Below are 27,938 nucleotides of genomic sequence, written 5' to 3' on the forward strand. Positions count from 1 at the left end.
CACATTGAGCAGCTCTTTGGAATTCTCCTTTGCACACCCAGCTGTTTAAGTTCCCAGCTTCATTTTAAAATAGGCTGTCCTTTTAGTGTTGAAATACAGGAATATTTGGCATACTATGAATAACAAACACTTATCAGTTAAGTTATTTTTTCAGGTTATTTTCCCGTTCTGCATATGGTCCTTTCCATTTCATGATCATGCCCTGTGAGGTACAAAAGTCCAATGATCTATTAGTCTCTTGCTGTTCATGCCTTTGTTGTCCCAACTTTAACAATCCAAGGGAGAATCACAGCAATGAAGATTTATTTATCTATTTTCTTCTATGCATTCTATGATTTTAGATTTGTGTTAACAGATTCATTTTCAGTTCACTTTTGGTCATTTTGTGAAGAGGCTGGAATTTGTTTGTATGAAGGCCACAGCAATTAAAAGGGCAAAGGCACCTAATCACCACTGAAAGCAGTGACTACCCTAAACTAACCAGGCTTCCATCCTCTAAGCCATCCATTCTCAACCTGTGGGTCATGACCCCTTTGGGCTGAGGGCAAAGGTCAGGAGTCACAGGTATCCTGCATATCAGATATTTATATTATGATTCATGACAGTAGCAAAGTATCAGTTAATAAATAGTAGCAAAAATAATTTTATGGTTGGGGGTCACCATAACATGAGCAACTATAATAAAGGGTCACAGCATTAGGAAGGTTGAGAACCACTGCTCTAAGCCATAACTGAAGTCCGACTAGGCAACCCTGGAATGCTAGAGAGTCAGTAAGACCTCACACTGAATGTGCAACAAGGTGAGTAAGAGAAGAAATGCCTGTCTATAATCCCAGAACAGGAGGATCAGTGACTCAAGGTCATCCTTGGCTAATAGCACATCTTTTCCTAACTTGGATTAAAAGTCACAAAAACAAAAACAAACAAACCATAGAACAAAATCTCAAAAGAGCTAAATTAGTATTAAGCATTTGGAATTTAAGTCAGCACTGTACTTACCATCTTATGATTATATAATTCTTTTACAAAACTAATGACACTCATCAAAAAACTTGCGTTCTTACGTGCAAAATTATACTCACATGCAAAGACAGTACTCTTTATTAAACTAAGGAATACTGTAAGAAAAACAGCTTTGCTTAGTCCCATTAATTCTTCTAAAAACTCAAAGTTACACACACCAAACAACAAATTTTCCTTGGAAGTATAGGGAAAAATAAAGTTGCGTCTTGGTGTTGTCTACTTTGGTTGATACAAGGAAATGTAACATTATTATATAGTCATATCAAACATCAGGGGAAAGCTGTATCATCACATGGAAATTGTCAGGGTGATATATTTGATCATATGGAATGGGGTGGAGTAATGTATTATCATACAAAACGGGTCAGAGTAATGCAATATTGCCATATAAAATGGGTAATGTTATTATCAGATGGAATGGGTAAGTTTGGTGGTTTGAATAACAATGGCCCCCACAGGATCATATACGGGAATGCTTAGTCACCAGGGAGTGGAATTTCCCAAAAGGATTAGAAGGATTAGGAGGAGTGGTCTTATTGTAGAAGTATGTCACTGGGGATGGGATTTAAGGTTTTAAGAGCTCATGGTAGGCCTGTCACTTTGTCTCTGTCACTTTGTCTCTGTTTCTGTTTCTCTGCTTGTGGATCAGGATGTAGCTCTCAGCTACTTCTCCAGCACCATGTCTGCCTGCCACCATGATAAGAGACTAAGCCTCTGAAACTGTAAGCAAGCAGCCCCTAATTCAATGATTTCTTTTATACGAGTTGCATTAGTCATGGTGTCTTTTCACAGCAATAACACAATGACAAAGACAGGACATAAGGAGGCATCAACCAATGAAATTAGTCAGGTAACACAGTGTCAGCAGATGGAATGGTATGAGGTAATATAGTACCAACATATGGAATGGGTCAGAATAATAAATACAGTATTGTACTATGGAATTCTCTGAGAAATGAAGAATTGTCATTTGGAATGGTGCAGTTATCTGTAGATTGTTGTTTTAGTGGACATTTACATTTCTTAGTGAAAACAAAAGTACAGAACCGTAACATATATGAACTTAAAAATCATACATATACATATATTATGGGCTGGTGCATGGCTCAGGAGATAAAGGTGCTTGTTGCCACACCTGATAATCTGAGTACTATTTCTGGCACTCATATGGTAAAACTCTCTCAAGCTGTCCCTCGACTTCCATACATGAGCCATGTCATGTGCAACCCATACACACACGGGTACTTTGACATGCAAAATGTAATAAAAATATTTATATACATATATATATATATATATATATATATATATATATATATATATACACACATACACACACACACACACACATATCCATATCCCTTCTTATAACATTTAATGCCCAAAGTATAATGGCTCTTTTTCCTTGATGGAAAATCTGTAATATTTTCTTTGCAACACGTGACCTTGTTCACAATAATGACTGCTATTGTAGAGGGAACGAAAAAAGAAGAACTCGATCTGGTAAATGACTGTTTACACATACACGATCCATGATGGCTCTACAGCTTTGTGATGTCTGAGACTCAAAATTTCTCTCCTTTGCACCCCCCCCCCACACACACACACATCATGTGCTTAACTCTACTAATGTTGCTTCTTGACATCATTAATAAAAGTTTCTTTCCACTGAGCCTAGGTTTCAGGACAGCTTCCAAGCGTTGCTCACAGGGGCAAAGTGGGGACATTATTGGTGCTAATATGACAAGTGAGGAAAGGAGGCAAAAGAGTCTCCAGCAGCCGGTGCTGGAGCAGACAATGAAACAGACCCAGGAGGAGCAGGAGAGGCCAAGGCAGGGTACATGGATTTCAGGAGAAGCAGGGCTATTGCTACAGTAGCCTCAGGCTACAGAAGCTTTGGACGCAACATCTCCTTTCTTTTGAAACATAAACATCAGCTTTGACATTCCTAAGATTTTTAAATTACCCCATAAAAAGGCGAAGGTACCTGGGCTTTGTTCTAAATTCCAGCTCTAACCCTGGGTAGGACAGCTACCCAGAAGGAGATTGAAGGGGTTACGAGCCTACTAATGAGAAAACCTCCTTTCCTTTCCCAGACCTCCTCTTGGTGGAGACTCTGCCTGCCCATTTTTCTGAGTTAGGACTCAAGAAGCATGAGTTTTTGTTTTACTCTCCTTATCCCTTTTTTGGGGGAACTGGCCAAAGGCTAAGCAGACTTTCACAGGCACCCTGGGCTTTTCACAGTTTCTCTGAAGCCTCTCTGTCCTTTCTCCATGCCGCTGTTTGCAAACTGCATGGCTTTCTGTCTTCTTCTCCCTTTCCCTCTCCAGGCAGTGTAAGGGCCCGTCTGACAGAAACTGATGTGTCCTAACCAGACACTTGTGCTCGCCTCTAAGGCCATCAAACTACTGAAAGAATGGATCCCAAGAGATTAGAATATCCCCAGGAATCCCCTTCTGGGATTAGCAAAGCCTATAAAGCCCTCAGGGTAGCTAGAGGAGGAACTTGCCAGCCTGAAGAGAGATTGACAGGTGACCTTGAAGGAGAGACCTGGAGCAAAGTCAAAGGCATATGGGAGACTACACCTGGCTAGACTGCTGGATTATGCATATTTCTTGCCTTCTATCTAAAACTTGCCTTCTATCTAAAACTTACCTTCAATGATTTTGAGGAATTGCTGGATCTCTTTGTCCCAATGGGACCACACGGAATAAACCTCCTTATTCTGATTTTCTCTATTAATTTGGCTCTTTTAATTGACTTAACTAAGGATAAGTGACTGAACCTGGTTTGTTAGAGCACAGACCTTGACCCCTAAGTGTGGTTATAGCAGCTGCAGAGATTTACATTTTGTCTGCTACATTGTTTTCCACTTAAAGTCTAATAAGAGAGTCCTTGAGAGGTCTTTTGATTTCCTGTCTAACTTCTTTTATTAAGGTGACTGTGGACCCAAAAAACACACCCCGGTTTCCTTGCTAACACTGTGGGGTAGAAGGGATCTGGCCTGCAGGTGCACAGGGACCAGGACTGGAGGAGAACAGGCACACTGAGGGTCTCAGTCATTTTTTATAAGGCTTTCCAATTCGAAATGTTAGGAAATTTGTTAGAAATATCCTCTCTTGCCAAGAGAGGCATTTACCTGACTGGATAGACATCCCATCCTGATATAAGAAAGCAAACAGAGACAGATTGTTACCGGATTCCAAGGTGTCAATTACTAAGGGCCATCCACAGCAAAGCAATGTGGTGTCATCTTGCAGGTATGGTACTGTCTGACTCCTGTTCTGATCAAAATATTACCAGTTCTCTTGGTTTTATTTATTTAGTGAATTTATTTAGTTTGGGAGAATGAGCTTGACACAGTGTGGTCATATGAAAGAAAATGGCCCCCAAAGGCAGTGGCACTATTAGGAGGTATGACTCTGTTGAGTGAGTGTGGCCTGGTTGGGGAAAGTGTGTCACTGTGGAGGTGGGCTTTGAAGTCTCATATATGTTCAAGATGCCACCCAGTGTCTCAGATCACTTTCTGCTGCCTGCAAGCCAAGATGTAGAACTCTCAGCTACCCCTCCAGCACCATGTCTGCGAGCCCCACGCCCCACGGTGATGATAATGGACTGAACTTCTGCACTGTAAGCAGCCACCACAATTAAATGTTTTTCTTTTTGTAAGAGTTGCTGTGGTCATGGTGTCTCTTCACAGCAATAGAAACCTTAACTAAGAAACATAGTATGCGCAGGGGGAGGTCAGAGAACAAATTTCAGGAATTTCTTCTTCCATCTTGTCAGTTCTGGAAATCAAACTCATTTCTTGAGCCTTGCTAGCAAGCACCCTCACTACTGAGCCATTTCGCTGGCCCATCTCTTGTTTCCTAAGGAAGAAACATCCCCACCTTCACTATATTCTTTTCTATGTTTATGTTGTATGTTCTTCATGGGTACATGTGTCTATGTGTGTTCTCAGTTGCGGGAGCATATGTGCCTGTGGTCATGGAGGCTGACTCTAATGCTGGGCTTCTTCCTTAGTCACTCTTGTATTTATTTTATTTTATATAAAATAAAAAATGGTGTTTGGGTGTTTCACCTGCATGGATAACCCACGGAAGCCAGAATTTGCTGGAATTGTAGTTTCAAATGATTGTGAGTGGCCATGTGAATGCTGGGAGTCCAACCCAGGTCCTCTGGAAAAGCAGTCCATGCTCTTAGACACTGAGTCATCTCTCTAGCCCCTAATCTCTGCCGAGGCAAACTTTCTCACTGAATCCTGGGCTGGCTGTTGAGGTTTGTTACAGGGCTTGACTGTCTTCTACCTCTCAAGCTCTGAGCTTACAGATACGATCCTATGCCTGCCTGGCATTTACTTGGGTTCTGGGAATCTGAACTTTGATTTCAGGCTTCTCCAGCAAGCACTTTTATTCACCAGCTCCAAAACACCACCATTTGTTAAAATATAATTTAGGTCCATCTTCATTTTGGAATGACAAGATTCCCCGAGAGACACAAACACATAGACCAAGACGGCACACCTCACAACGTGCCCACACATGAGCCATCCGAAAGGGAGGGTGTGAGCTGTGCACCCAGGGTGTACAGTGGTAGTCCAGGAGCTGTCGGACGCCTTTGAAACTTACATCGCTGAGCCTCTCGCGTGAGCTGCTCCGGTGGAAACCCTTGGATTCTCCGCTGGTGCTTCCGCCGTCACTGTCCCTGCAGCTGTTCTGTCCTGGCTTGAGCTGAAGGCCACAGAGAGAAAGGAAAACAGGAGGAAGTCAGAGGTATCCCCACACGCACACTTCCCGGCTCACGAGCTTGGAGCTGTGAGCTTTGCACATTGAAAAGTTCGGAATCTCAACATTCTGTTTAGTTTAAACTTATCCAACATTTTGTTTTTGTTTTTATTTTTTTCTTTGCCTTTGCCTGTGTGTGTGTGTGTGTGTGTGTGTGTGTGTGTGTGTGGTGTGTGTGTGTTTACTCACAAGACTGCAGGTATATGGAGGTCAGAAAAGGGCACTGAATCCCTCGGCAGCTGGAGATACAGGTGGTTGTACCCTGTGTACCCGAGTGATAAGAACCAAACTCAGATCCTCTCCTAGAGCAGTGAGTGCTCTTCACTTCTCCAGTTCCATATATTTAGTTTATTTTGTTTTGTTTTCTACACAGGGTATCAGGTAGCCCAGGAGACTCGAAATTCACTTTGTAACTGAAGGTGATTTTAACTCCTGATTGTTCCATCTCTACTCCCTCCTTCAACTTTGTGTGTGTGTGTGTGTGTGTGTGTGTGTGTGTGTGTGTGTGTGTGTGTGTGTGTGTGTCTGTCTTTGAGACAGGGTCTCATGTGACTGAATGACCTGGAACTTGTTATGGTATCTAAGGGTGACCGTCAGCTTCTGCTCTTCTTGCATCCCTCTTCTGATCACCCAGATTACAGGTATCAAGCATGATCACACTCAGATGGCACAGTGCTGGGGACTGAACACAGGGGCCCTGTGCCAACTAGGCAAGCATTCCACCGACTAAGACATATTCCTAATCTCCTGGCATGATAGACTGACCACCATCCAGACCTCACTTGGGTTCACCAAAGAAGAAACATCCCCCAAACTCTCCAATGGAGCATTCTTACATGTAACTCCTCAACAATGCTATGTTAATTTCTCTTCCTAAACCCCTCCCCCTTTCCAGAAAGCATTCTCTAATAAAGCTCAAAAAATAGGGCTAATTTTACTTTCTATCCTCTGAGCCCTTTAAGGACTGTGTTTTTTACTACACTAAAGTGAAATTTACTAAGTCTAACCTAATCCAGATGCAAGGGGTATGAGCCTTTTCCAACTGGTGCATAACAGGTCAGAATAAAGTCTTTTCAAATGTTCACCTTCTCATTCTTTATAAAGCAAGGATTTGGGGGGCTGGGCTGTTGATTATGATATACTAAAAAAACTTTATTACATTTATTTATTTATTTGTTTATTTGTTTGTTTGTTTGTGTATACGTACATGAGGGAGGTGGTACACATGCCAAAATGTATTTATAGAGGTCAGAGGATAACTTGTGGGGGCCAGTTCTCTCGATCAACCATATGGGTCCCAGGAATGAAACACAGGTCATCGGGCTTGGTGGAAACTGCCTTTACCAGCTGAGCTCTCTCATCTACTTTAATTTTCAAGTCCAAGAAATCAGTATTGTTGCAACAGCCATGCTGACCACCAAACCCCCATGTAGAACATATGCTCAGATCCATAAGCAGCCTTGGAACTCTCTTCCTTGACTGGCTATATAGCTCACTCATAGAATTAATTGCACAAAACCCTGGGTTTGATCTACTGCCCTGTAGACACCCTGAATGGTAACACACATACCTGTAATCCTAGTACTGGGGAAGTGGAGGCAGGGATACCAGTAGTTTAAGGTCATCCTTGCTACACAGTGAGTTCAAGGTCAGCCTGGCATACATGAGGCCCTGTCTCAAAAACAAGACAAGATAAGATGTATTATTTAACTGCTTCTCTCACAATGTTAAGGCAGAACCATTTTCAATCATGAATGAAGACACAGCAGATGATGACTTCAAACTTAGGCCATAATCTAGGACATCACCCAACTCATGATTCTATTGTTGTGTGCTGCCTGGTTTAATGCTCAGTGCCAAGTTTAGAGGCTTACACAGAACACACGGTCACAATTCTGCAGTGTATTACTATTCCCTCTGTACTTTAGTATGTCTGGGGTGGTGGAAGACCTTATGAATATTCAATTCACAGAATCCACGTGGTAAGGAGAGAACCTATTCCTTCAAGTTGTCCTCTGACCACCATGGACACACATGCCTGCTCACAAATAATATTAATTTAGAATCAAGGAATATTCCTTACACACAACTAGCTTAATGAAACCGGGACATTGCACGTAGTCTCTCTTCCATACTTCTTCATGAAAGGGAAATGATTTCATACTAAGGCCCACAACAGACTTCAGAGGCTCCGATGTCAATTATCTGACTAAATGTTGATCTGGGCTGAGGGCAGAACCCAAGGAGGAAGGGAAGGAATCAGCTTGCTTGCATTCCCAAGGCCCTGACGGCAAACACACTTAAGTGAATTCTGTTGGAGAGCCATACATAAAATCCACCCCCGTACTACCCCTTTTTCCTCCAAAGCCCAGCTCAAGTTTAAAGGAAACTTAGGATTTTAAGCTGTCAGCCAGCTCAATATTTCAAAGACACTGACTGACTACCCTAAGCACTAACGCTAAACCACAAGATTTCAGGGAAGACGTGCTCATTCCTAATCCCACGAATATATTTTCAAACTGGTATTTTCAGCCGCAACCAACGGGATCATTTGTGGGTAGCGTAAGTAGCTGAGAAGTTGTAATCCTTCACCTGGAATTCCCAGCTATTACCTACAAGCAGGAGACAACACAAAGGCCAGGTGCGAGCTTAAACATTTAAAGACCTGAGCAAAATCAATCCGGTTGCATTGATTTGTCCCAGCATCCACGGTGGCCAGCGTTAGGAAGCTTTGGCTGCAACACAGGCAGTGAGAAATCTGACGAGCAAGCTTCACATTCTTATGATTGTGTTTACATGAAAATTTCTATAGCCCAGTCTCTAATTTCACAGGAGGCAACTGAATTAGAGCAAACTAAACAAAATGAGGGAGTGAGTATCGGGCATGGGTGGTGGTAATTCCGTCAACGGAATTATCTTTATAGAACACAGGACGCCAAGTTTTCTTCTCATTAGATTTCATTGTGGAAAATATGTTCTCTGTATTCTGGAACTGTGATCTTGGGAGAGTGTCAACTGTTATTAATGGCTGAATGGTTTAATCTTGATTGTCAACTTGATGGGATTTAGAACTGCCTAGGAGACAAACCTCTGGGCATGTCTGTAAGCAAGTTTCTAGACGGGGTTAATTGGAGTAGGAAGCCCTAACCATGAATACAGGCAAGACAAGTCACAGAAAGAATAAACAGGAGAACGTGAGGAGGCTGGTGTGATGGCTGAGCCAGTGATGGCTGAGCCGATGAAGCGCTTGCCCTGCAGGCATGGGAACCTAAGTAGAAAGGCAGGCGTGGGGACAGGCCTCTCTGGTTCCAGTGCTGGGGCACAGAGACAGGAGGATCACTAGGGTTTAATGGCTAACCAGTCTTGCCAAGTCAGCAGGTTCTGGGTTCAGTGAGAAAAGGAGAAGGAGAGGGGAGGAAAGAGGAACACTCTGGACACTGTGACTTGGATACTGCCATCTCTCAGAAATTGAAAACTACAAACTGCTTCTATTTGTCCGACACATACATGATTCAACATAGAAAGCAGTTCAATGGATTTCAGAGTACTAAAAAGATAGTAGGTTAATAAAATCAGGAGAGGAAAATAATCCAAGACCAATTTCGCTGTACACTTGTGAACATAAGCAGCTAGGCCATCAGAGCTAGTTGACTGACTCTGACATCCTCCCAGCAGGTAGGGCAGAAGTTCCATCACACATCAGGGGTCACAGAAGCACAGTACAGCAACTACACAACTCCCTTAACAAGTATGATGCAGAAACACAGCTCCGACCTCAAAAGGGATGAGACAGTTCATTCTAGAGCCAAATATAAGTGAACAAAGTCTATGAACACGACAGATTCAGGTTACCCCGAATTCCGTGTTCCAACATGCTAACAGTTCATTGACCAAGATTTTATGGTAACAAAACAAAGTTCGTCATACATCGAAGCACCTTTCAAATTCATTAGTAGAAATGTCACATAGATGGGTTAGAGCAAAGCAATCTCTACTACAGGCCTAAGATGCTATCTGGATGGGTTCTTAGTCTTGACTGACAGAAGCTAGGTGTGTTTGTACATTCCAAAGGATTTACCTAATGTCCACAAAGATGTCAGAGATGACACAGATGCAGAGGAGAATAGCAAAGGACTATTAAGGAGGCTAAAGACAGCCCGAGGTGATTTGGATCTACACTTTCGAAATTGCAACCTCTCCATAAAACTGAGGCTCTAACTATCAGTAAGACGGTGGCAGAAGGTTCATTGTAAGATGCGGCTCTCTCAGGCACCTTCCTTCACACAAGTGAATTCAAGATAAACCAAGGAGGGAGGAACTGAGCTACAAAGATAGGAAAGACACCTGTCAGTCAGCTGCCAGGAGACCAGCTTACTCTGCACTTGAGCTGAGTAAAGAAGGAAATACTGCTAAACCTAGACATAATTAGGACTGGCTAAGTTCTGATATTGAGGAACTGATGTTTACATTTTGGTGTGCTGTGAAAAGGCACATTTGCAACATTTACGGATGGAATCCTCGGATGTCTGAGTGGCACTTCTTAAACACATCGGGAGGTAAGGAGAGGAGGATCTCTGGATGGAGGACAGACAGATGGACAGATACCAGAGTATCTAGGACGCAATTGTTGAAGTTGTACCATGAGGTTTCACTATCATTTCTACTTTAGTACTGAGCTTCAGTGTGTGTGTGTGTGTGTGTGTGTGTGTGTGTGTGTGTGTTCATGTTCTGAAACAGGGTCTCAAACTCTCTATGGAACCAAAAATGATCCTGAATTCCTGATCCTCCAGTATACATTTCAAGGCCTAGGATTAAAGATGTATACCAAAATGTCTGGAATACTATTATATGCTTTTAAAATCTAGTATAATCATCAAGTATATAGAACACATTAACTATCTGCCTATCCCTGTTTCAAAGGTTTATTTTACTATTATGTGTATGTGTGTATGTCTACCTGTATGTCTGTACATGGGCAGGGGGCTACCTGCAGAGGCCAGAGAGGGCATCAGACCCTACAGAGCTGGAGCTACAAGCAGTTGTGAACCACCTAATATGTATGTGGGGCACTGAAATTCAGTCCTCAGGAAGAGTAGCAAGTGTTATTACCTCCCAAGGCATCTCTCCAGCCCCATCACTTTTAATCGAAAAATAAAGAATATATAGAAATTGTTATGATATAAAATACTTGAGTTGACAGCTATCAAAAATTTAATGATATGAACGTTGACACAAAGTTTTTCTTCCAACTTGCCATAATTTTGGACTGAGTTCATTTCAAATCAGATCAAAAAAATAAAAAGTCTCATTACAGTGAGGGTTCCTCCTCATCCACAGCCATCTTTGTAAGTTATAGTGTATTCAACTCATCATAATTGAAGGACTCTTTAATGGAGAGCTGTATCGCCTCTGTGGAGACAGAGCACAATTACACCAGTTCTGTGGTCAATTATTTTTTAGATATTGAAGACATTTTAGCAGGTGGGGGTGAAAATATAGGTCCTAGAATATTTGGATCCTTTGTTTCAGACTTGTAGCTCCCCAAAATACAGTAATGAAAGACCAACCTTTGTACTTTAGAGAGGGACTGTACTCCCTGGAGTACTTGAGCTCAAACAAGGTACTGAAGTGGACCAATGGAATATCAGTGTATGTTCCAACATCAATTTTCAGGAATTTAATCATCAGCTAAATACTTTTGAAAGGCAATGTTAGGGCTTGGATGACAAATGGCACACATAATCTCTCAGGTTCGAACACTTGGTTACCAGTTGGCTGCACTGTTTGAGGAGATCATGGAACCATTAGAACATAGACCCATGAGACAGGAAGCACATCACTGAGGTCAGGCTTTGAGGGTTCACAGCATCCCTCCACTTCTTACTCTCTTTTCCTACTTCTTGAATGAAGGTGAAACGAGATCTCTCTGTTTCATTCTCCCACAGCCTCATCTTCTACATCAGTGTGGACTCTATCTTCCCCTGGAACTATGATCCAAAATGGCCAGTTTTCTCCTTTATCAGCCATTTTGGTCTTGGTATTTGACCATGGCAATGGGAAAGTAACTAACACAGGTAGTGCGGTAACCAGGGCTCTTCAGGAATTGAGTAACTTCACCCATGGAGTGGGTATGTGGCAAGGTCCACCCCTCTAACCCCCTCTTCTCTACCCAGTTTGAAATCAATCCACTTCCACATGTTATGATATAACCCTGACACTTGCCACCCTGCAGAACCATGAACCTAATAAACACCCATTGCTGATCATTCCTCCAGTCTCTGGATTTCTTTTACAAAGAAGAAACTGAACTAAGACAAGCATCTAATAATTGATTTTGACCAGTGCGCCACTAAGATGAAATTAAGGCCACATTGAGAGAGCTGCCAGAATCCCCACACACAGAAGAAGGGCCACGTGAGGACCTGGCAAGAAGGCAGCCACCTACAAGACAAGCATATAGGCTCACCAGAGAGCCAAATGGCAAAAACCAAAACACAACAACAACAATAAACTAGCATTTTTCTTTTTTCTAGAGTATACTTAGGCTCTTGAGCAGACTAAGCAAGCTGTTTACCCCTTCCATGTATATTTGGCTTCCAATTTGGACATGAAAACATAAAGTCCTTCGAAGACACAGACTATACTATTTGTTAGAGTAGCCATAGCAAATGAATGGAATCCTTCTCTTAAGGACACAAACAGCCTGTGTGTCATTCTTACCATCACAGAGGATAAGAAAGGAAAACAAAACAAAGAAGCCTAGCAAACTGAACGTCTCGTTCATTCTATTGTTTTAACCTGCAAGTTTGTAGTGTGTCACCGATTCTCTTCGTTTGACCCACACCAACGAGGCTTCTGTCCCTGCACTGTCTTAAGATTGCTTCTGTCTAGTTCTTCAACAGTATGCCAAAGGCATCTGTGAGAGCTCAGGACAAGGGGCTCTAACACTCTGTCTAATCTGTTAAAAGTAACATCAAGACAATTTCATGCTAAATAAAACCTGTTTTCTCCTCCTACTGGGCTTAAATGGATATTCCTAAAGACACCAACCACCAGGTTTCAGTTCACAGTTCTGTGTTCCTTGTTTGTTGTTTCTGTCTCATTCAGACCACGTTGGAGTCAACTTAATAGGTAGCCAAGTTTAACCTAGAACTTCTCATCCTGCTGCCCTTTATCTTGTGAGTGCTGAATTTCTAGGCATATACAACCATACCTGGGTTAAGAGATGCTGTGGATGAAACTCTGGGCTTCACTCACCAATTGCACTAAATCCCATCCCTGTCCTTGAAGAACGTATCAATGCCAAAGAGCTAACTATTGCCTGGTAACCTTCCCATTCTGCAGTTCTGTCCCATAGCTAAGGAAGCTTCATGGGACAGCATGACTTTCAGGTCATTCCATATTACACAATTTTCTTATTTGGCTTCAGGCATATGCCTACCTTGGTGTAAACACTCTGATCTTGCAGAGATGGGCCTGCAAATCTGACCCTGATGCCTAGTTGATAATATCTGGACTGGAGATTCTAGGGTCACAAAAGACTATTTTTTCTGAGACATTCCAGTAAGTTGACTGGCAGGTAAAGTGAAGAGTGATTGGCACTAGTTAACTGACTCCACAGACTCATCATCTTTCAGAATGAACAATGATGGATTCTGTTCTGGAAACAGCGATCATGTGTAATTTAAGTGATTTCAAAGAGTCAGGTATAGTAAAAATAAATGGAAAGTAGCATATAATTACTGTTAGGTTAAGAAATCATCATGCTGGCATTTGAGATTTTTAAAAGTACTTGTTCTGCAAAAGGTCAAAAACCACTAAAAAGAAGTTAATGGTTCTCTAAGTATTACATATGGTTACTGACAAGATTGCCACTCTAATAATTTAGATGATGTGAAGCATTTTAGATTCCTATTTATTTTACTAACAGTTTCTTTTAAAAGAAAAAAGTTTCTTGTTTTGTTATAACCCAATCCAGCTGTAATTTTTCTTCAAATATATCTTACAATAGCAGAAACCTTGGAAAACATGTACTACAAGGTGGACATGCAGCTCAATGAGCTCTTGCTTAGAATGTGTGAGATCTGGACTCAATCCTTTGCATCATGAAAAAAAAACAAAAATTTTTTGTGTATGGGGCTGGGGTGTATCTTGGTGGTTAGAATCTTGCTTTTAGCATGCAGGAAGCCCTGTTTTCCAACCTCAGGACAACATATATCAAACTACTCATGGCAGCATATTCCTTTCATCACAGCATTTGCTAAGTAGAGGCAGAAAGTTCAGAAGTTGCAGACCATCTTGTCTACATAGCAAGTTCAAGGCCAGCCTACACTATGTTAGACCCCGTCTCCTCAAAAGTAAAAATGTACTATCAAATAATAATTGCTCAATATTAATAGCAACATTTACAAGAGTAACTCAAGTGGTTATACAGTAAAATGTGGTCTCCTGAGGAAAAACTAAAGCCTTAAGAAATGCTGTAAGGAGATAGTGGAAGATTTTTCTTGTCGTGTTGGAGAGAAGTTTACAGAATTTCTGGTACACACATTCCTGGGGCTGGGATGTGCTCACAGGAACCAGAATCCTAACTGGATTGCAGTTACAAGGGGTCTTTTCAACAGTAAGCCAGGATGGTTCTTAAATCCTACACTGGCTTCTATCACTATCTATCTTACAAGCCTTGGCACCTAAGGAGACCATCACCAGAGGCGCAGGGTCTGATCAAGCTCACTGCCATGCAGCAGTGATGTCTCCGTGTTTCAGAAGATGCAAAGTTAAAACGTACATCCCAGTTTTAACCTAGGTAGAATAATGCAGAAATGGTGATATTACATTTTTAACTTAGAGGCAAGGGAGATAAAGGAAGTGTATTCAGGATTTTAGTTTTCCTTTTTCCCCATTGCCATGATGAAATACTTTGATAATAGCAACCCAAGAGGGGTAAAGTTTTATTGTGACTCGCAGTTATAGAGTATAATCCATGATGATAGGAAATCAAGAAAGTAAGAGCTTGAAAGAACTGATCACAGGGCATGCACAATCAGGAAACAGATCATGTTAATACTCACCTTGCTCTCTTCATTTTATATAGTCCCAAACACCCAATCAAGAAATGGTAGTGCCCAAAATTAAGGATGGTTCAGAGACCAACTGAAATAATGAAGATCATTCCCCTTAGGCAGGTGGCAGGGGCCCATCTCCCAGGATATTCGAGATACTCTTAAGTTAACAATTAACATGAAAGATCACACATGGAGAACTACACATTTCCCAGCCATCACTAATACTTGGCCAATACATATAGCATTTCAATGGAATGGAAAAAGACTCAAGTAAAATTTCCAACTCTTGTCAAAATTATAGCAGATCTGCATGAATTCATAAAAAACTTGTTAATGTTCCTAACTAAGAGGGAAAAAATGACAAATATTAACACTAGGGATCTTGGAAACAGTAATTTGGATCCCATGTAGAGGAAGACACATCTTCCCACTATAGACACACTTATGTGTCAATTTACTATAGCCATGTTGACATTAGTTGAGCCTTTCACTTTGAGGGCAAGAGCACTGAATTACTTTCTTTCCTGTTGATTTGGTAAAACACTCTGACCTAAAAAAAACTTGGGAGGAAGGGTTTATTTCATCTTACAGGTCACAGTCCATCACTGAGGGATGTCAGGGCAGGAACTCAAAAAGGAACTTGAAAGCAGAAACCCTGGGGAAATTCAGTTTGCTAGCTCACAGGCCCGTGGTTGCCTTGCTTTCTTCTATAGTGTAGGCTGACTTACCCAGGGGTGGTACCACCCACAGTGGGCTGGGTCCACCTGCATCAAGTCACATGCCCACAGGTAAAGCATAATCTAGGCAATCCCATGTAACGATGTTTAGCTCTCAACATGGGACAGGGCTGGCATCTGAAGAGCCTGTTCCCTGCTCTTGAAGCAATGTAGATAACACAGATTTTCTCAGTGTTATCCAAAATACCACACAGGCTTCATACAGTCTAAATGGGAAGAAATATGTCTATCAAGTAAGACAAATGTGAGACTGTTGTGCATTACTTCTGTGCACTACAACCTGTACGCATTAAGGAACACCTCTGAATTAGCAGGTTGAGGAACCTAGACACACAAAGATGAGTCTATGTCAAGAAAACTGCAGAATGTGAGCTGAAACCTGCACCAGCCAGCATCTTCAGCTTCTCAGAGAAGACACAGAGGACAGTAGGAAACAGTGCATACCTTTAAACTTAAAAAAAATCTTGCTTTCATTCCTTGGGGACTCTGTATGTCTAACCTCTAGGCTGGAAAGATAGTTCAGCAGACCCACGTTTAATTCCCAGCACCCATATGGCAGCTAACAACCAGATCCAGGGAATCTGCTGCCCTCTTCTGACTTCTGTAGGCTCTGCATCCATATGAACACAAAACCATACACATAAAATGAGAACAAATCTTTAGGAGATTATGGTCCCATGTGGGCTACACTGGCATTGAACTTGAGATCCACCTTCCTCTACCTTGCTAGTGCTAGGATTTCAAGCATGTGATGCTGTATTTAAAGTTTATACAGTGCTGAAGATAACACCAAGTAACCAGCACTGTGGTCCTTCTCACTGCATCATGGGAAGAAGAGTTCACTTGACTTCCAAGTCTTACTCTCTACCGAGAGTGGAGGGAGAAAAGTGTACAGGGGGGACAAAAGAGGGGACTAGGAGAGGATATAAAATATACACACAGGGTTTATATATAAAAAAATCAACAGATCAGCTATTCAAAGCACGAGTATGCTTTCAAATTCTTTACTTCCCCATTCCAAATTCCCAACACTCCAAACGGATCAAAGTTTTACAGATTATTCCTCAAAAAGAGAGAGAAGAAACACAAATTAATAACTATTTAAGCATTCTGTTTCATCATGATAACAAACAGATGGTTTTAATATTCTAGAGGCTAATTCCTGAACAATTAAAAACACAGCAAGACATTAACATCTAATGAAACATTTTAACTACCAGTGTATGCATCTGCCATTAATTCCCACACAGTGAGGTCTTGGATCTCCTCAATCTGTTCTTTATTAAGGAAAGTTTCTCCACTCTGAATTTAGTGAAGTAGAGAATTAACAACTGTTTGTAATCAGCAATCAGCAGGATATTTCACCAATGTGTACTGAAGCTGCGTACACTATCAGGCTTAAATTTATTCTTATGGTAGCTTTGATGTACACACACTTGCAAGTGAAGAGAACCAACTTTCCAGTTGAGAATTCCTCCACCCCAAAACAAAAGAAAATGAACGCAGCACCAACTCTGATGTATAACAAAATCCTTCAATGAGCTATGACCAGGGAAGATGCATGCGTTTAATAACTCAGTTAATTTGTGATTGAGATTGCCCAGGAATTGCCTAGAATGCAATTTCTACCACTGGGACGTGTGTGAAGCAAAGTATCAGAAGAACAGGATGGACTACAGGACATGCTATACTGTCACACTTGGAGGATTAACCTAACATGAGACAACCAGTTACCAGTAAGCTTCATTTTTGTTTGTGTCAATGTGCACAAATGTGAGTTCTCCTGAAACATGATTTTTTAATAATTGCACAAAACTCACTTAATTTAAATAACACACACACAGAGTGAGAGAGAGAGAGAGAGAGAGAGAGAGAGAGAGAGAGAGAGAGAGAGAGAGAGGCACAGAGACACTGACAGAGACAGAGACAGGATACCTTACAGGGCCAGAAGAGGGTGTCAGGTACACCGAAAACTCATGTTGCTGGCAGTTGTGAACCATCTGACATCAGTGCTGGAAAACAAACTAGTCCACTGCTAGAGTGGAATGCACTCTTTAACAACTGAGCCCCACTTTCTTTACCCCCAGGATGTATCTGACAAAATCTCTGCATCAATTTTTTGAAGTAAGTAGGTGTAAATACCCCTTTACAAAGAAATCTGAGGGTCTAAATTAAAACACCCAGGAATGGAGTGGAAAGCTGAGCCTAGAACACACAAGGATCATTGATCTGTGTGTACACACCTGATTCACTATCCTCAGCCAGAGCCTATTGTGTGCAACAGGTTCTATCTTCATGCGGCTGTTTAACATTTTAGGGTTCAGTGGGGTTCAACACATGAATACCTGGTATTTGTAAACAGACTTTCTTATCGCAGACTCTGAATCACATCCACAGTATTACTCTGTCATCACAGGTAATATCATAATTGACAGGCAACACGGACACATCACACACCAGAGCAGTGGCTTCCTCCTCTGGGTAAATGTTGCATACAGAGATTTGGACATGGTGACCAAACATCTGTGTTAAGCTATTATAAAATGAGGTATAATAATTCTGGCAAGTTTGTGATGGAAAAAAGGAAACTGCATATACACAGAGTGTGAGCGGGCACATGTGTGTATCTCTGTCTGTGTGTTTAATGACAAGAGGTCCTTGTGTTCTCCTGCCTAGCCATCAAAGAAAAATCCTCCTGCCTCATCTTTGCTGGTGCTGCAACTACAGGTGTCTGTCACCATGCCTGGCAGTTATATCATGTATCTTGATTAGCAGTATCATCATGATGACTTTCAATTATGAATGCTGAATACATGATTGCATGGGGTTACATCTTAATATATATTAATTATGGTAAAATGAAAAGTAAACGAGTAATAGTGTCCAAAATTTCTTCAAAGATTGACTTAATTGAAGATTTTTGTTCTCATTTTTGCTTGAAAAATGGTCTCAATGTGGAGCAAGCTGGCCTTAAACACTCAGGAATACTCCTGCCTCAGAATCTTAAGTACTAGGATAATAGGTTTGGTCATTGGTTGAGTCTTTACCAGATTTATGGAGTGGGGAAGGGTCATGGAGGGAGAGCAAGCAATTAAGAGTCAACTTTCATCTGAAGAAATAAATTGGTACAAAACAAAAAATGGGAAAAAGTATAATCAAATGCAATCAATTTTATTTCTTACTCAAAATCTGTAATGCCTAGGATTCTTGTCTAGTTCCTAACTTAGGCATTACTGAAACTCAAGATCCTCCTGTCTCAGCACGCACCACCAAGCCCTCCTTTACGTGTTACCAGGGACGGAACTCAGGGCTCTGTGCAAGCTACGTGAGCCTCTACCAGCTGAGCGGCCCCAGGCTCCACATATGTGTAATTCTCAGTTTCTGGAAACAGTCCCCAAAGACACATTTGAAAAGTCATTTCAGAGACCCAACCTCCACCGTTTTATGAAAGGAGGCGCGTGCAGGGGGAGGGGTGGAGGGGGGGTACTGCACCATTTTTTTCTTACATTTTATTTATTTTTTGGCAGTTCTTATGAAAATTCATAAGCCAGATGGCATTCAATAAATGTAAAGAGCTCAAGAATTTGGTTTTATAGAAAAACATCAATTAGCGTAGGAAAATTAGCAATTAAGCAATCATTATACAACATATATCAATATTACTAACGAGTGCACATATACACTAAAATTCCACATGAACTCTTTTAGAAGCAGACAGATCTGAGGCACCGCTACTTCCTCCGAAAGACTTACCACAACTTCATCACAGCTGTCCTTGGGTTTCACACTGTATTATCTTCCTATTATAACACTTCCTGGATCTCCTCAGCGATTGACCTCTGACCCCTATCATTTGCTACTGCTTGCTATTTTAAAACTTTGAAACCTCTCCACTCTCTCCCCACATGCACTTGGTTTAATCCTTTTAAATAAAAGAAGGAGATGGCCATCAAAGCTCTCTAAGCCCAGAGACTTTGTGGTCAGAGATGTGGGTTAATCGAATGACAAGCTTCATCTGTGGAGGATTTAAGATTCAGCTTAGAAGACACCTCTCACGCACACCAATAACGTGCGCGCTAGCCTCTTATTTTGGCTGAGTCTCTCAATGACGGCGACATTTCAAATGCCAATGGCCCTATGACTGGTACCAATAAAATGTTTATGGACTAAGGACGTGGCTCAGTTAGTAAAGAGCGTGCTCCATGAGCAGTGAAGACCTGAGAACAGATCCCCATCACTCATACAAAAAGCCAAGAGAGGCGACACATGCCCAGAAACCCAGTGCTGGGGAGAAAGAGCCAAGAGGATTCCAGGATCTCATTGGATAGCCTAGTCTCGTCTACTCAGAGAACTTGAGGTTCAGAAAGACCTTGTCTATATACATGACAGACAAAGATAAACATTGCCAGCCTCTGGACTCCATAGGTGCAGCCATGGGCATGTACTCTGCCCCACACCATATACCATACACAAACACACACGCAGACGCACAAATTATATATTAAAAAATAATAAAAAGAGGTTTGTAGTGGTAATGTATAGCAATATATCTGAAATAATGACGACCAACTAGGTGAAGAATTGATTACGGGAACAAATTTTTTTAATACTGAGGTCTCTGTTTTAAAGGCTAATGCCTACTACAACCCTGGGAAACTCTCCAAAATATAAATACATTTATTTGTCACATTGACTGATGTTTTTCTAATCAATTTTTGGTGCCGCCTTAATGCCAACAATATGATTTTAAAAATGCAATTCCAGCAGAATACACAGTATGGTGGCATGTATAAGGGACCAACAAGTGAACATGGAAAAACCAAGTTTGTCCAAATGACACTCTATTCTATTTTCCTGTTAGTGTGAGAAAACACTTAAACCAAAAGCAACTTAAGGGAGAAAGGGTTTGTGTGGCTTACACTGCCAAGAAAAAAAAATCCATCAGTAAGGGAAGTCTAAACAAGAAGTCAAGGCAGGAACTATGTAGGAATCACTTTGCCGGCTCTCGTCTCACACAGTAATGATTAGCTAGCTTTCTTCTACAGCCCAGGACCACTGACCTGGGACGGTGCTGCCCACAGAGATCTGGGCCCAGTTGTATCAATTAACAAACAAGATAATCACCTATGGACATGCCTACCCTTCAATCTGATAAAGACAACTACTCAACTGACTCGGTTTTAGTCTGTGATCCTAGCCTGTGTCAGGGGAACAGATAATGATAACTAGGACATGCCTTTTTTTATATATATCACTTATATTCTGAAAGGTAATCATGTTTTCTACATAATGACTGGAAATATTATCAGAAGGAAATGTTTGTAAGGTCTGACTTTTCTAAATATATCTTGAAATTTAAATACGCTTGTGATATAACTGTCATGTTTATACACTAAGAAGGGTCAAAAATTGAGATATACACATTTCTGCCCTACAGATACAAACAGATTAAACCTAAACTTTCTGCGTGTGTACACATGGAGACCCGAGATCAAGCCGACATGTTGCTCCTAAGGAGCCATCCACATTGTCACATTGTATGTTGAGACAGTGTCTCAGACTAGACCTTGGAAGTCACCAAGTAGGCTAGGCTGGCTGGCCCCAGAGATCCTCCTGCCTCTGCATCCCTAAAGCTACGACTGCAAGCATGTACCACCACATACGGCTTTCTGTGTTAGCGTCATAGTATCTTCTCTGTTAAGACAGGCACATGTATGGCCCATCAAAGTACTCTCCACTCACGAAAATCTAAACATACTCCCATCTACCACTCTGTTTTATGTCTAAAATAATCTTGCTTTTAAGTCCATGACTTCTACAGCGTAGCCAGCCTCAGTGTCCCTTCTCATAATGGTTTGTCCTGTTTTCTGAGACTTCGTCTCTCAGCAGCCTGGAACTCCCCAGGCAGGGCTGGACAGCCTGCCCTAGGAATCTGATTGTCCCTGCTTCCAAGCACTGGGATTACAGCAAGTATTATCAAACGCCAAACTCAAGAGTGTTGCCCTTGCCAGGTAGGTAGGCATAATGGAATGAGCTAGCTAGGTAGGGAGGTAGTGGTGGGTAGGTAGTGATAGGTAGCCAGGAACCTAGGTAGTAAGAGGAAGAGAGAGTGAGAAAGAGGAGGGGATACGTAAAAGAAAAGAGAGGGAGGAAGACTGAGATGTGTATTTCAATAAATGTTAATGAAGTTATAGAAACAGCCAAATATCTGGCCTTGGCCCATGGACCGCATGATTCAAAAGCATCATAAAAGGATGTACAAATACCAACCAGCAGTTAAAAAAAAAAAAAAACCTGGAACCAGAAAAAAACAAAAAAAAACAAAACAAAAAAAAAAACAGGTTACAACCTGTAGATTGGTAAGGTCAAGGGCGAAAAGGGAGGCATGACCTGAATACCAACTGCGGGGAATTAGAGGCAAAAACAACCATTTTTGTTCTTGTTTTTTCAGCTTTCCCCTCACTCCCCCTAATCTTCCTTTTTCGTTTGGAGTAAGACAGAAACCCTAGTGCAACCCCAGGCTGTAAACCGCCAGTACCTCACAGCTAGCCATGGCAACAGCTGCGGCGCTTGGCTGTAATAAACTGGTACAATTTAATAGCTTTTATTGTTCTGCGGTGGTGTCTGAGCACAGCCGCTCTCCCCTCCGAGGACTCCAGGGCCCCGCAAGGGCAGCAATGAGAGGAGATCTCATTTACCTAAAAGCACTTATAAATTTTTAATTTGCTTTAACAAGTAAATTAACAAGTCCCTCATTCAGGCAAGTTTTATGGCTTCTTGCCACTTGGGAAAGGCCGTAAAAGTTTTATAGATAATCCAGAGCTACTGAGACTGCTCATAATAAATTGTCTGTTTCCTGTTATTTTATCAAACCATTGGGCTTCTAATGACTTAAAGTCACAGTTTCCTTATATTCTGGCTTTTTATGGGGCTATATTTATAAACTCCAAAGAATACCTTAAATTATACTAGGCCCTTGCTAATCATTACGGAGACTTTTTTTCTTCTTTTTAAATGGGAGCTTACCTTCAGCTCAAACCTGGCTAATAAACATGGTGACATGTTTTGAAGGCAGGATGCTGATTCTACACATTATTTAAGGGGACTTCCTTGGCCGGGTTTTCCATTAGCAAACGTGCTGGGGGAATCTGCAATCCAGTTTGCTCTGCAGAGAAGCACCCAATGCACAATGGAACTTTTTAGAACATTGAATTTACCTAGTGCTGATCAGTTGGAAGGATACAAACAGTCACTCGGATGCAAGCATTACAGCCTGAGTGCTGTACCACCATGCCAGGCAAAATGTGCCCACTGGTGACATAGTGGCATGACTGTTATACGGTAACCAACTGCTTTCTCATGTGATGGGAGGTTTGCTCCTCAAGAGGAAATTGGTTACTGGTAGTGTAAAATTGGTCAAAAAAAAACAAAACAAACAAACAAACAAAAAACAGGGCTGGGTATTCTAGGCTCTATGGGGGAAACTAGAGATGAGATAATAGCCATGGTTAATTGTAAAAGATTAAGCCTAACTGGCTTAAACTCAACTCTAGCTGGTGAGATACTGGCAGCTGATGGCTGTCTATCAAGGGAGATTCCTGTGCGCGTGCGTGTGTGCATGTGCGTGTGCGTGCATGAGAGTGTATATATTGGCCCCTGACAGGTTGACTATGCCCCAGTGGATCCACAGCCACACACACACACACACACACACACACACACACACACACACACACACAGGCAGGAGAGCGTTATATAAAAAGGAAAAATGAAGAAAGGCAGTTGATACGATCCTGCCCACTCCCGCACATGTGCAGCTCGGGGTCTTGCACCTTATGTCATCAGGGGGCGCAGGTGACTACGCATGCGCTGCACTGTCACGCAACCTGCACCTTAAAGAGCTGGGCACGGACCACACCCACTCTCTGCTCTCTGTTCCCTGCTCTGCTCTCCTCTTCGCCCACTCCTCTTCCCCCACCCCGCCATCTTTCTCTCTCTCCAGGCCTGGCTCTCCACCCCAACTTCCCTCCTAATACAGCTCTCAGTAACTCAGGTGGTCGTGGCAGGGGCTCTCTACAGATGCGCATGGTGGGAAAGTATCTTCCCACCAGATGGTGCTGTGGTGGTATGGCTGGAAAACCTGAACGAGGTGGGACGCTGGCACAGGTATCTGACTAGGAAAACAAAGGTTTGGATGGCTATAACCAGGTCTGGCTCTATTCATCTCCGATTCCTTGTCTACCACAAGGGGAACAACCAGTGCCCCACCTCCCTCCTGCCATGCCTTCTCCTTTGGCATAGACTGAAACAGCTGGCACTGTGAACTGAGCATTCCTTCTGTCAGGAATTGCAGTCACAGAAAAACAAAAGTAAGTTCGATGAGATCTTGAAGGAAGGCCACCCCCGAAGAAGGAGAGAAGATATATATGTGTCTTACACAAAAGGCAGAGGAACCGGGTATGGTGGCACACACCTGTGACCACAGAGCTCAGAAGGAACAGGCAGGAGAACCCCCACAAGAAGGAAACCACCACGGTTTACATAGCGAGCTTCTTCCCACTCCTGCTGACAATAGCAAGACTTGGTATCAAAAAATTCAAAAGGCCTCGTAACGACATCATGCTTCACTCAGATGTGACATGCACACAGGATGTAAGTTCCTAATTCATTCATATACATTACCCATTTTATTCCAGAAAAAACAATTTCACAGATTCATATGATCCAGTGTCGTCAAGAGCCTTTATCTCTTATTTTTTTAAAAATATTTACTATCTATGTATGAGTATATTGAGTGCATGTGTGTCTACGTGCTATTGACAGCTAAGCCATCTCTCCAGCCCAAAGGTTCACAGTTTAAATCACTGTTCTTGTGAGGCCTCATAGTTGATTCTCTCGACTATATTGTTTGGTGCTGCGTAAAATGGAGGTCATGGCAAGGAGTTAGAAAGCAGTCACAAAGAACACATTCACAAGATTCAGTTTTCTCCTCTGTGTGTGTGTGTGTGTGTGTGTGTGTGTGTGTGTGTGTGTGTGTGTGTGTGTGTGTATGGGTTTGTACACAAATAACACAGGGTAGAAATAGGAAAAGGGGGTGTGATAGCACAGACCAGCACCATCACTGCTCAGAATCACCTCAAGAAGGGTGCGCACGGATTGTCATCAACTGTCATAGCTGGTTTGAAATTGTTAATTTGATACAACCTACAAATACCAGGAAAGAGATTCCCAATGAAGGAGTATATAGATAAGGTTGGCCTCTGGACATGTCTGTACAGCTTGTTTTTATATGGGAAGACCCAGCCCACTGTGGGTGACACTATTCCAGGAGTATGAGGCTTGGGCTGTACAAGGGTGAAGGAAGAGAGCTGAGTACAGGCCTGCATGCCCTCCTTCACTCATTTCTCTCTGCTCTTGCCCGGAGATGTAATGTGACTACATACTTCAAGTTCCTGCTGCCCTGATGGACCACAACTGAGAACTGTGAGATGAAATAAACTCTTTCCCCTTACAGTTGCTTCTGTCACACTATCTTATCACAACAAGAGAAGGGACACTGAAACATCAATCGTTCTTCCTTCAGGAAAGCTTCATGTCTAAATTAATCCCAGTACTACTGTATTCTTTCAGGACACTGCTAGAATCAAAGAAATCATTTCCATATTTTCCTTGAAGAAAGGAATCATCTTCCTGTAGTTTGGCGGTAATAAAGGATACGCAGTAACAGTTAGATTCTGTGTTACGTCCTATGATAGTTAATCTTCAGTGACAATGTGACTGCATTTAGAATCACCTAGCAGACTGAGGCACGCTTCTGGGTGTCTCTGCAATGGTGTTTCTAGAGGTTTGGGGTAAGCAGCCCATGGCCTGGGATCCCAGAGAGAATAAAAGGGGGTTAAAAAAGGAAGAAGTTCAGGGAATGACAGCACTCTCCTTTCTCTGCATTCCTGGCCACCACGGTGTAAGCAGCTCTGCCACTTTCTTCTGCATGATAGACTGAACCCTCTAAGACCATGAGCCAAATAAATCAAGTTTCCCTCAGGTGGCTCTGGAAAGCAGCTGGTCATAGAACTGAGAAAAACTAACTAAAGTGGACTCCCACTCCCACAGAAATCCTTAAATAAGAAGTAAAAACAATGCAAATACCTTGCTGCTCTTTCATAAAGTATATTGATATGAATGATCCTATTCAATGTTTACAACCCATCCTTACAGGCATCTTGCTGATATGAGCCTGTCTCAGAAAAGTAGACCCCACCTAGTCTGCACAGAAGCAAGCTAGCTCTGGAAGTCAGAGTGGTGGGGGTTCCAGGGAAGTAGAGGCTCTCACAGAACCATGAGTGGGTACAACAGGGAGTATAAATAGGCGTAAGACAGAATGTTCTGGAACAAAATCTTCCTATCTAAGAAACATGCAATAAATGAATACCCTGAGATGGAACATAGTTGTTGCAAGCCATCAGGTGCCTTCTTGCTCGACTCCAAAAGTAACCACAACCAGCTTCCTCTTCAGAAATAACATGCCACTAATTTGAATAGAAATGAAGGAAGGTTTTGATTCTTTGATAATTCCATGTACAGGAACTCAGTAAGTTCTTGTTGAACATGAGACAATGAAACTTGCAGGTTTGTAATTAGTTTGATCTCTCTCTCTCTCTCTCTCTCTCTCTCTCTCTCTCTCTCTCTCTCTCTCTCTCTCTCTCTCTCTCTCTCTCTCCCCCCCCCTCCCAGTCTGGCAAAGACTCTTTTCCTTGTCTCTCTTTTAAAATACACATTTCTGTTCCGTTTATTTCTTATCCACAGTGCACATAGAGAGGTCAGAGAAGAACTTTAGGAGTCTCTTCTCTCCTGTGTACAATGGGGATTCTGGGAACAGAACTCAGGGCATCAGGTTTGATGCAAGCGATTCCTTTGCCTGCCGAGTCTTCCTGTCAGCCATTTCTTTTCCTCTTAATCATGATATATCACAGCGCCTAGCATACTGCAAGCAAGATTCTCAATATGTGCTTGTGAAAGGAACATACATACTCACATGTGAGAGTCCTGGCTTGATACATGGACTGTCATAGATTACCTCCAAAATAACAGCCCTTACCTAATGGACGTGTAACACGACCCTGGACGTGAATGAAAGGACCTTTAGGTTGGCTTCAGGAAATACACATAAATATAAGATGTCATGGGTGTGTGATTCTGCACATGTCTGCAAAGAAAGTCTTAGGTACATGAATGAACACATACATATACAAGTGAACACACCCTCAATCTGCAATCTAATCCTTTTACATTTACTAGAAATCACCTTTCATGAGTCAAAATCATTAAAGCCTCTTTTCCCAGCCCTCTGCCTGTGTGCAGCAGGCAGCATGCCAGATGCGGTCCCTGCAGCAGTGAGCAGGAGCGTTCCTCAGCTGCACCTACGTTGTTTAGAGCTGGGGAGTTTTTCAGTTCACGTTTCAGGTTAATCTTTTTTCTCTAAGAACAGAATATCCTCTTTGCAGATCTCCCTGGGGGCTTGGTATTTGCAACATCAAACAGAACACACAAACCATTGCACCCACTTTCAAAAGCCTATTACACTGTCAACTGGCTTCCTAACTGCAACCAGGGGAGAAGGCTTACAGACTCCTAAGCCCCTTTCTTCCCCCCAGGCAGCTGGAAGGGAGCCATAATTTCTCCAAGCTACCATTGCATTTTGTTTCACTAAAGAACTCCTAATAAGGCGGGCAACATTCCAAGGAGGAAAAAACGCCACATGAACTCACTATAAATCTCACCTCCCTTTTATTTCTTACACCCTCTCAAACTTTCAATCGCTGGCAAGCTCTGAGGATGGGATACTGTCACGCACGGCTACCAATGACCCTTTTCCACACTGCTTAATGAATCACAAAATGCAGGCCCCTAAGCAAAGTCTGAAGCAAAGAGCTGTGCTAAGATGTTGCCATGCCTCCTAACTTGGGTTTTAGCACTCCTTTGGGGGATGTCCAGGAGAGGCTAGAGAAGGAAGAAAACAGACCCAGGTTTTAAACATCCAAATCAAACAAGTTAGGTTCTCTGTGTTTCTTTTGCATTCTTAGGATCGATGCAAAGTAATAGAAGACTGGGGGGAGACAGTGTTTGTCAGCCTGTGCCAGCACGGACAAACTTGCTTAACTCTTGACAGGGTTCATGAACACCTCTTCTTCCAAGGGGGCACCAGTAATGAGTCCCACATAGAAGGTTACTGAAGCATGGAATAATACGTCATAAGCTCCCCTAGATAGAAAGACAGACCGACAGACAGAAACACACACACACAATGCATGATTCCTCATGACACACACACAAAA

General features: G+C 42.1%; 1 protein-coding gene across 5 annotated transcripts in view; it reads right to left on the bottom strand.

The window, feature by feature from the left end:
• The window catches only part of Auts2 (activator of transcription and developmental regulator AUTS2), a 1,133,868-nt gene that overhangs the window by 642,693 nt on the left and 463,237 nt on the right, over positions 1-27,938 (bottom strand). For all 5 annotated transcript variants that reach the window (XM_016002484.3, XM_076560553.1, XM_076560552.1 and 2 more), the window contains exon 3: positions 5,652-5,753. In XM_016002484.3, coding sequence (XP_015857970.2) covers positions 5,652-5,753 — 102 coding nt within the window. The remainder of the gene's footprint in view (positions 1-5,651; positions 5,754-27,938) is intronic.

The sequence above is a fragment of the Peromyscus maniculatus genome, chromosome 23 (genome assembly GCF_049852395.1).
Source record: "Peromyscus maniculatus bairdii isolate BWxNUB_F1_BW_parent chromosome 23, HU_Pman_BW_mat_3.1, whole genome shotgun sequence".
Classification (NCBI taxonomy): Eukaryota; Metazoa; Chordata; class Mammalia; order Rodentia; family Cricetidae; genus Peromyscus; species Peromyscus maniculatus.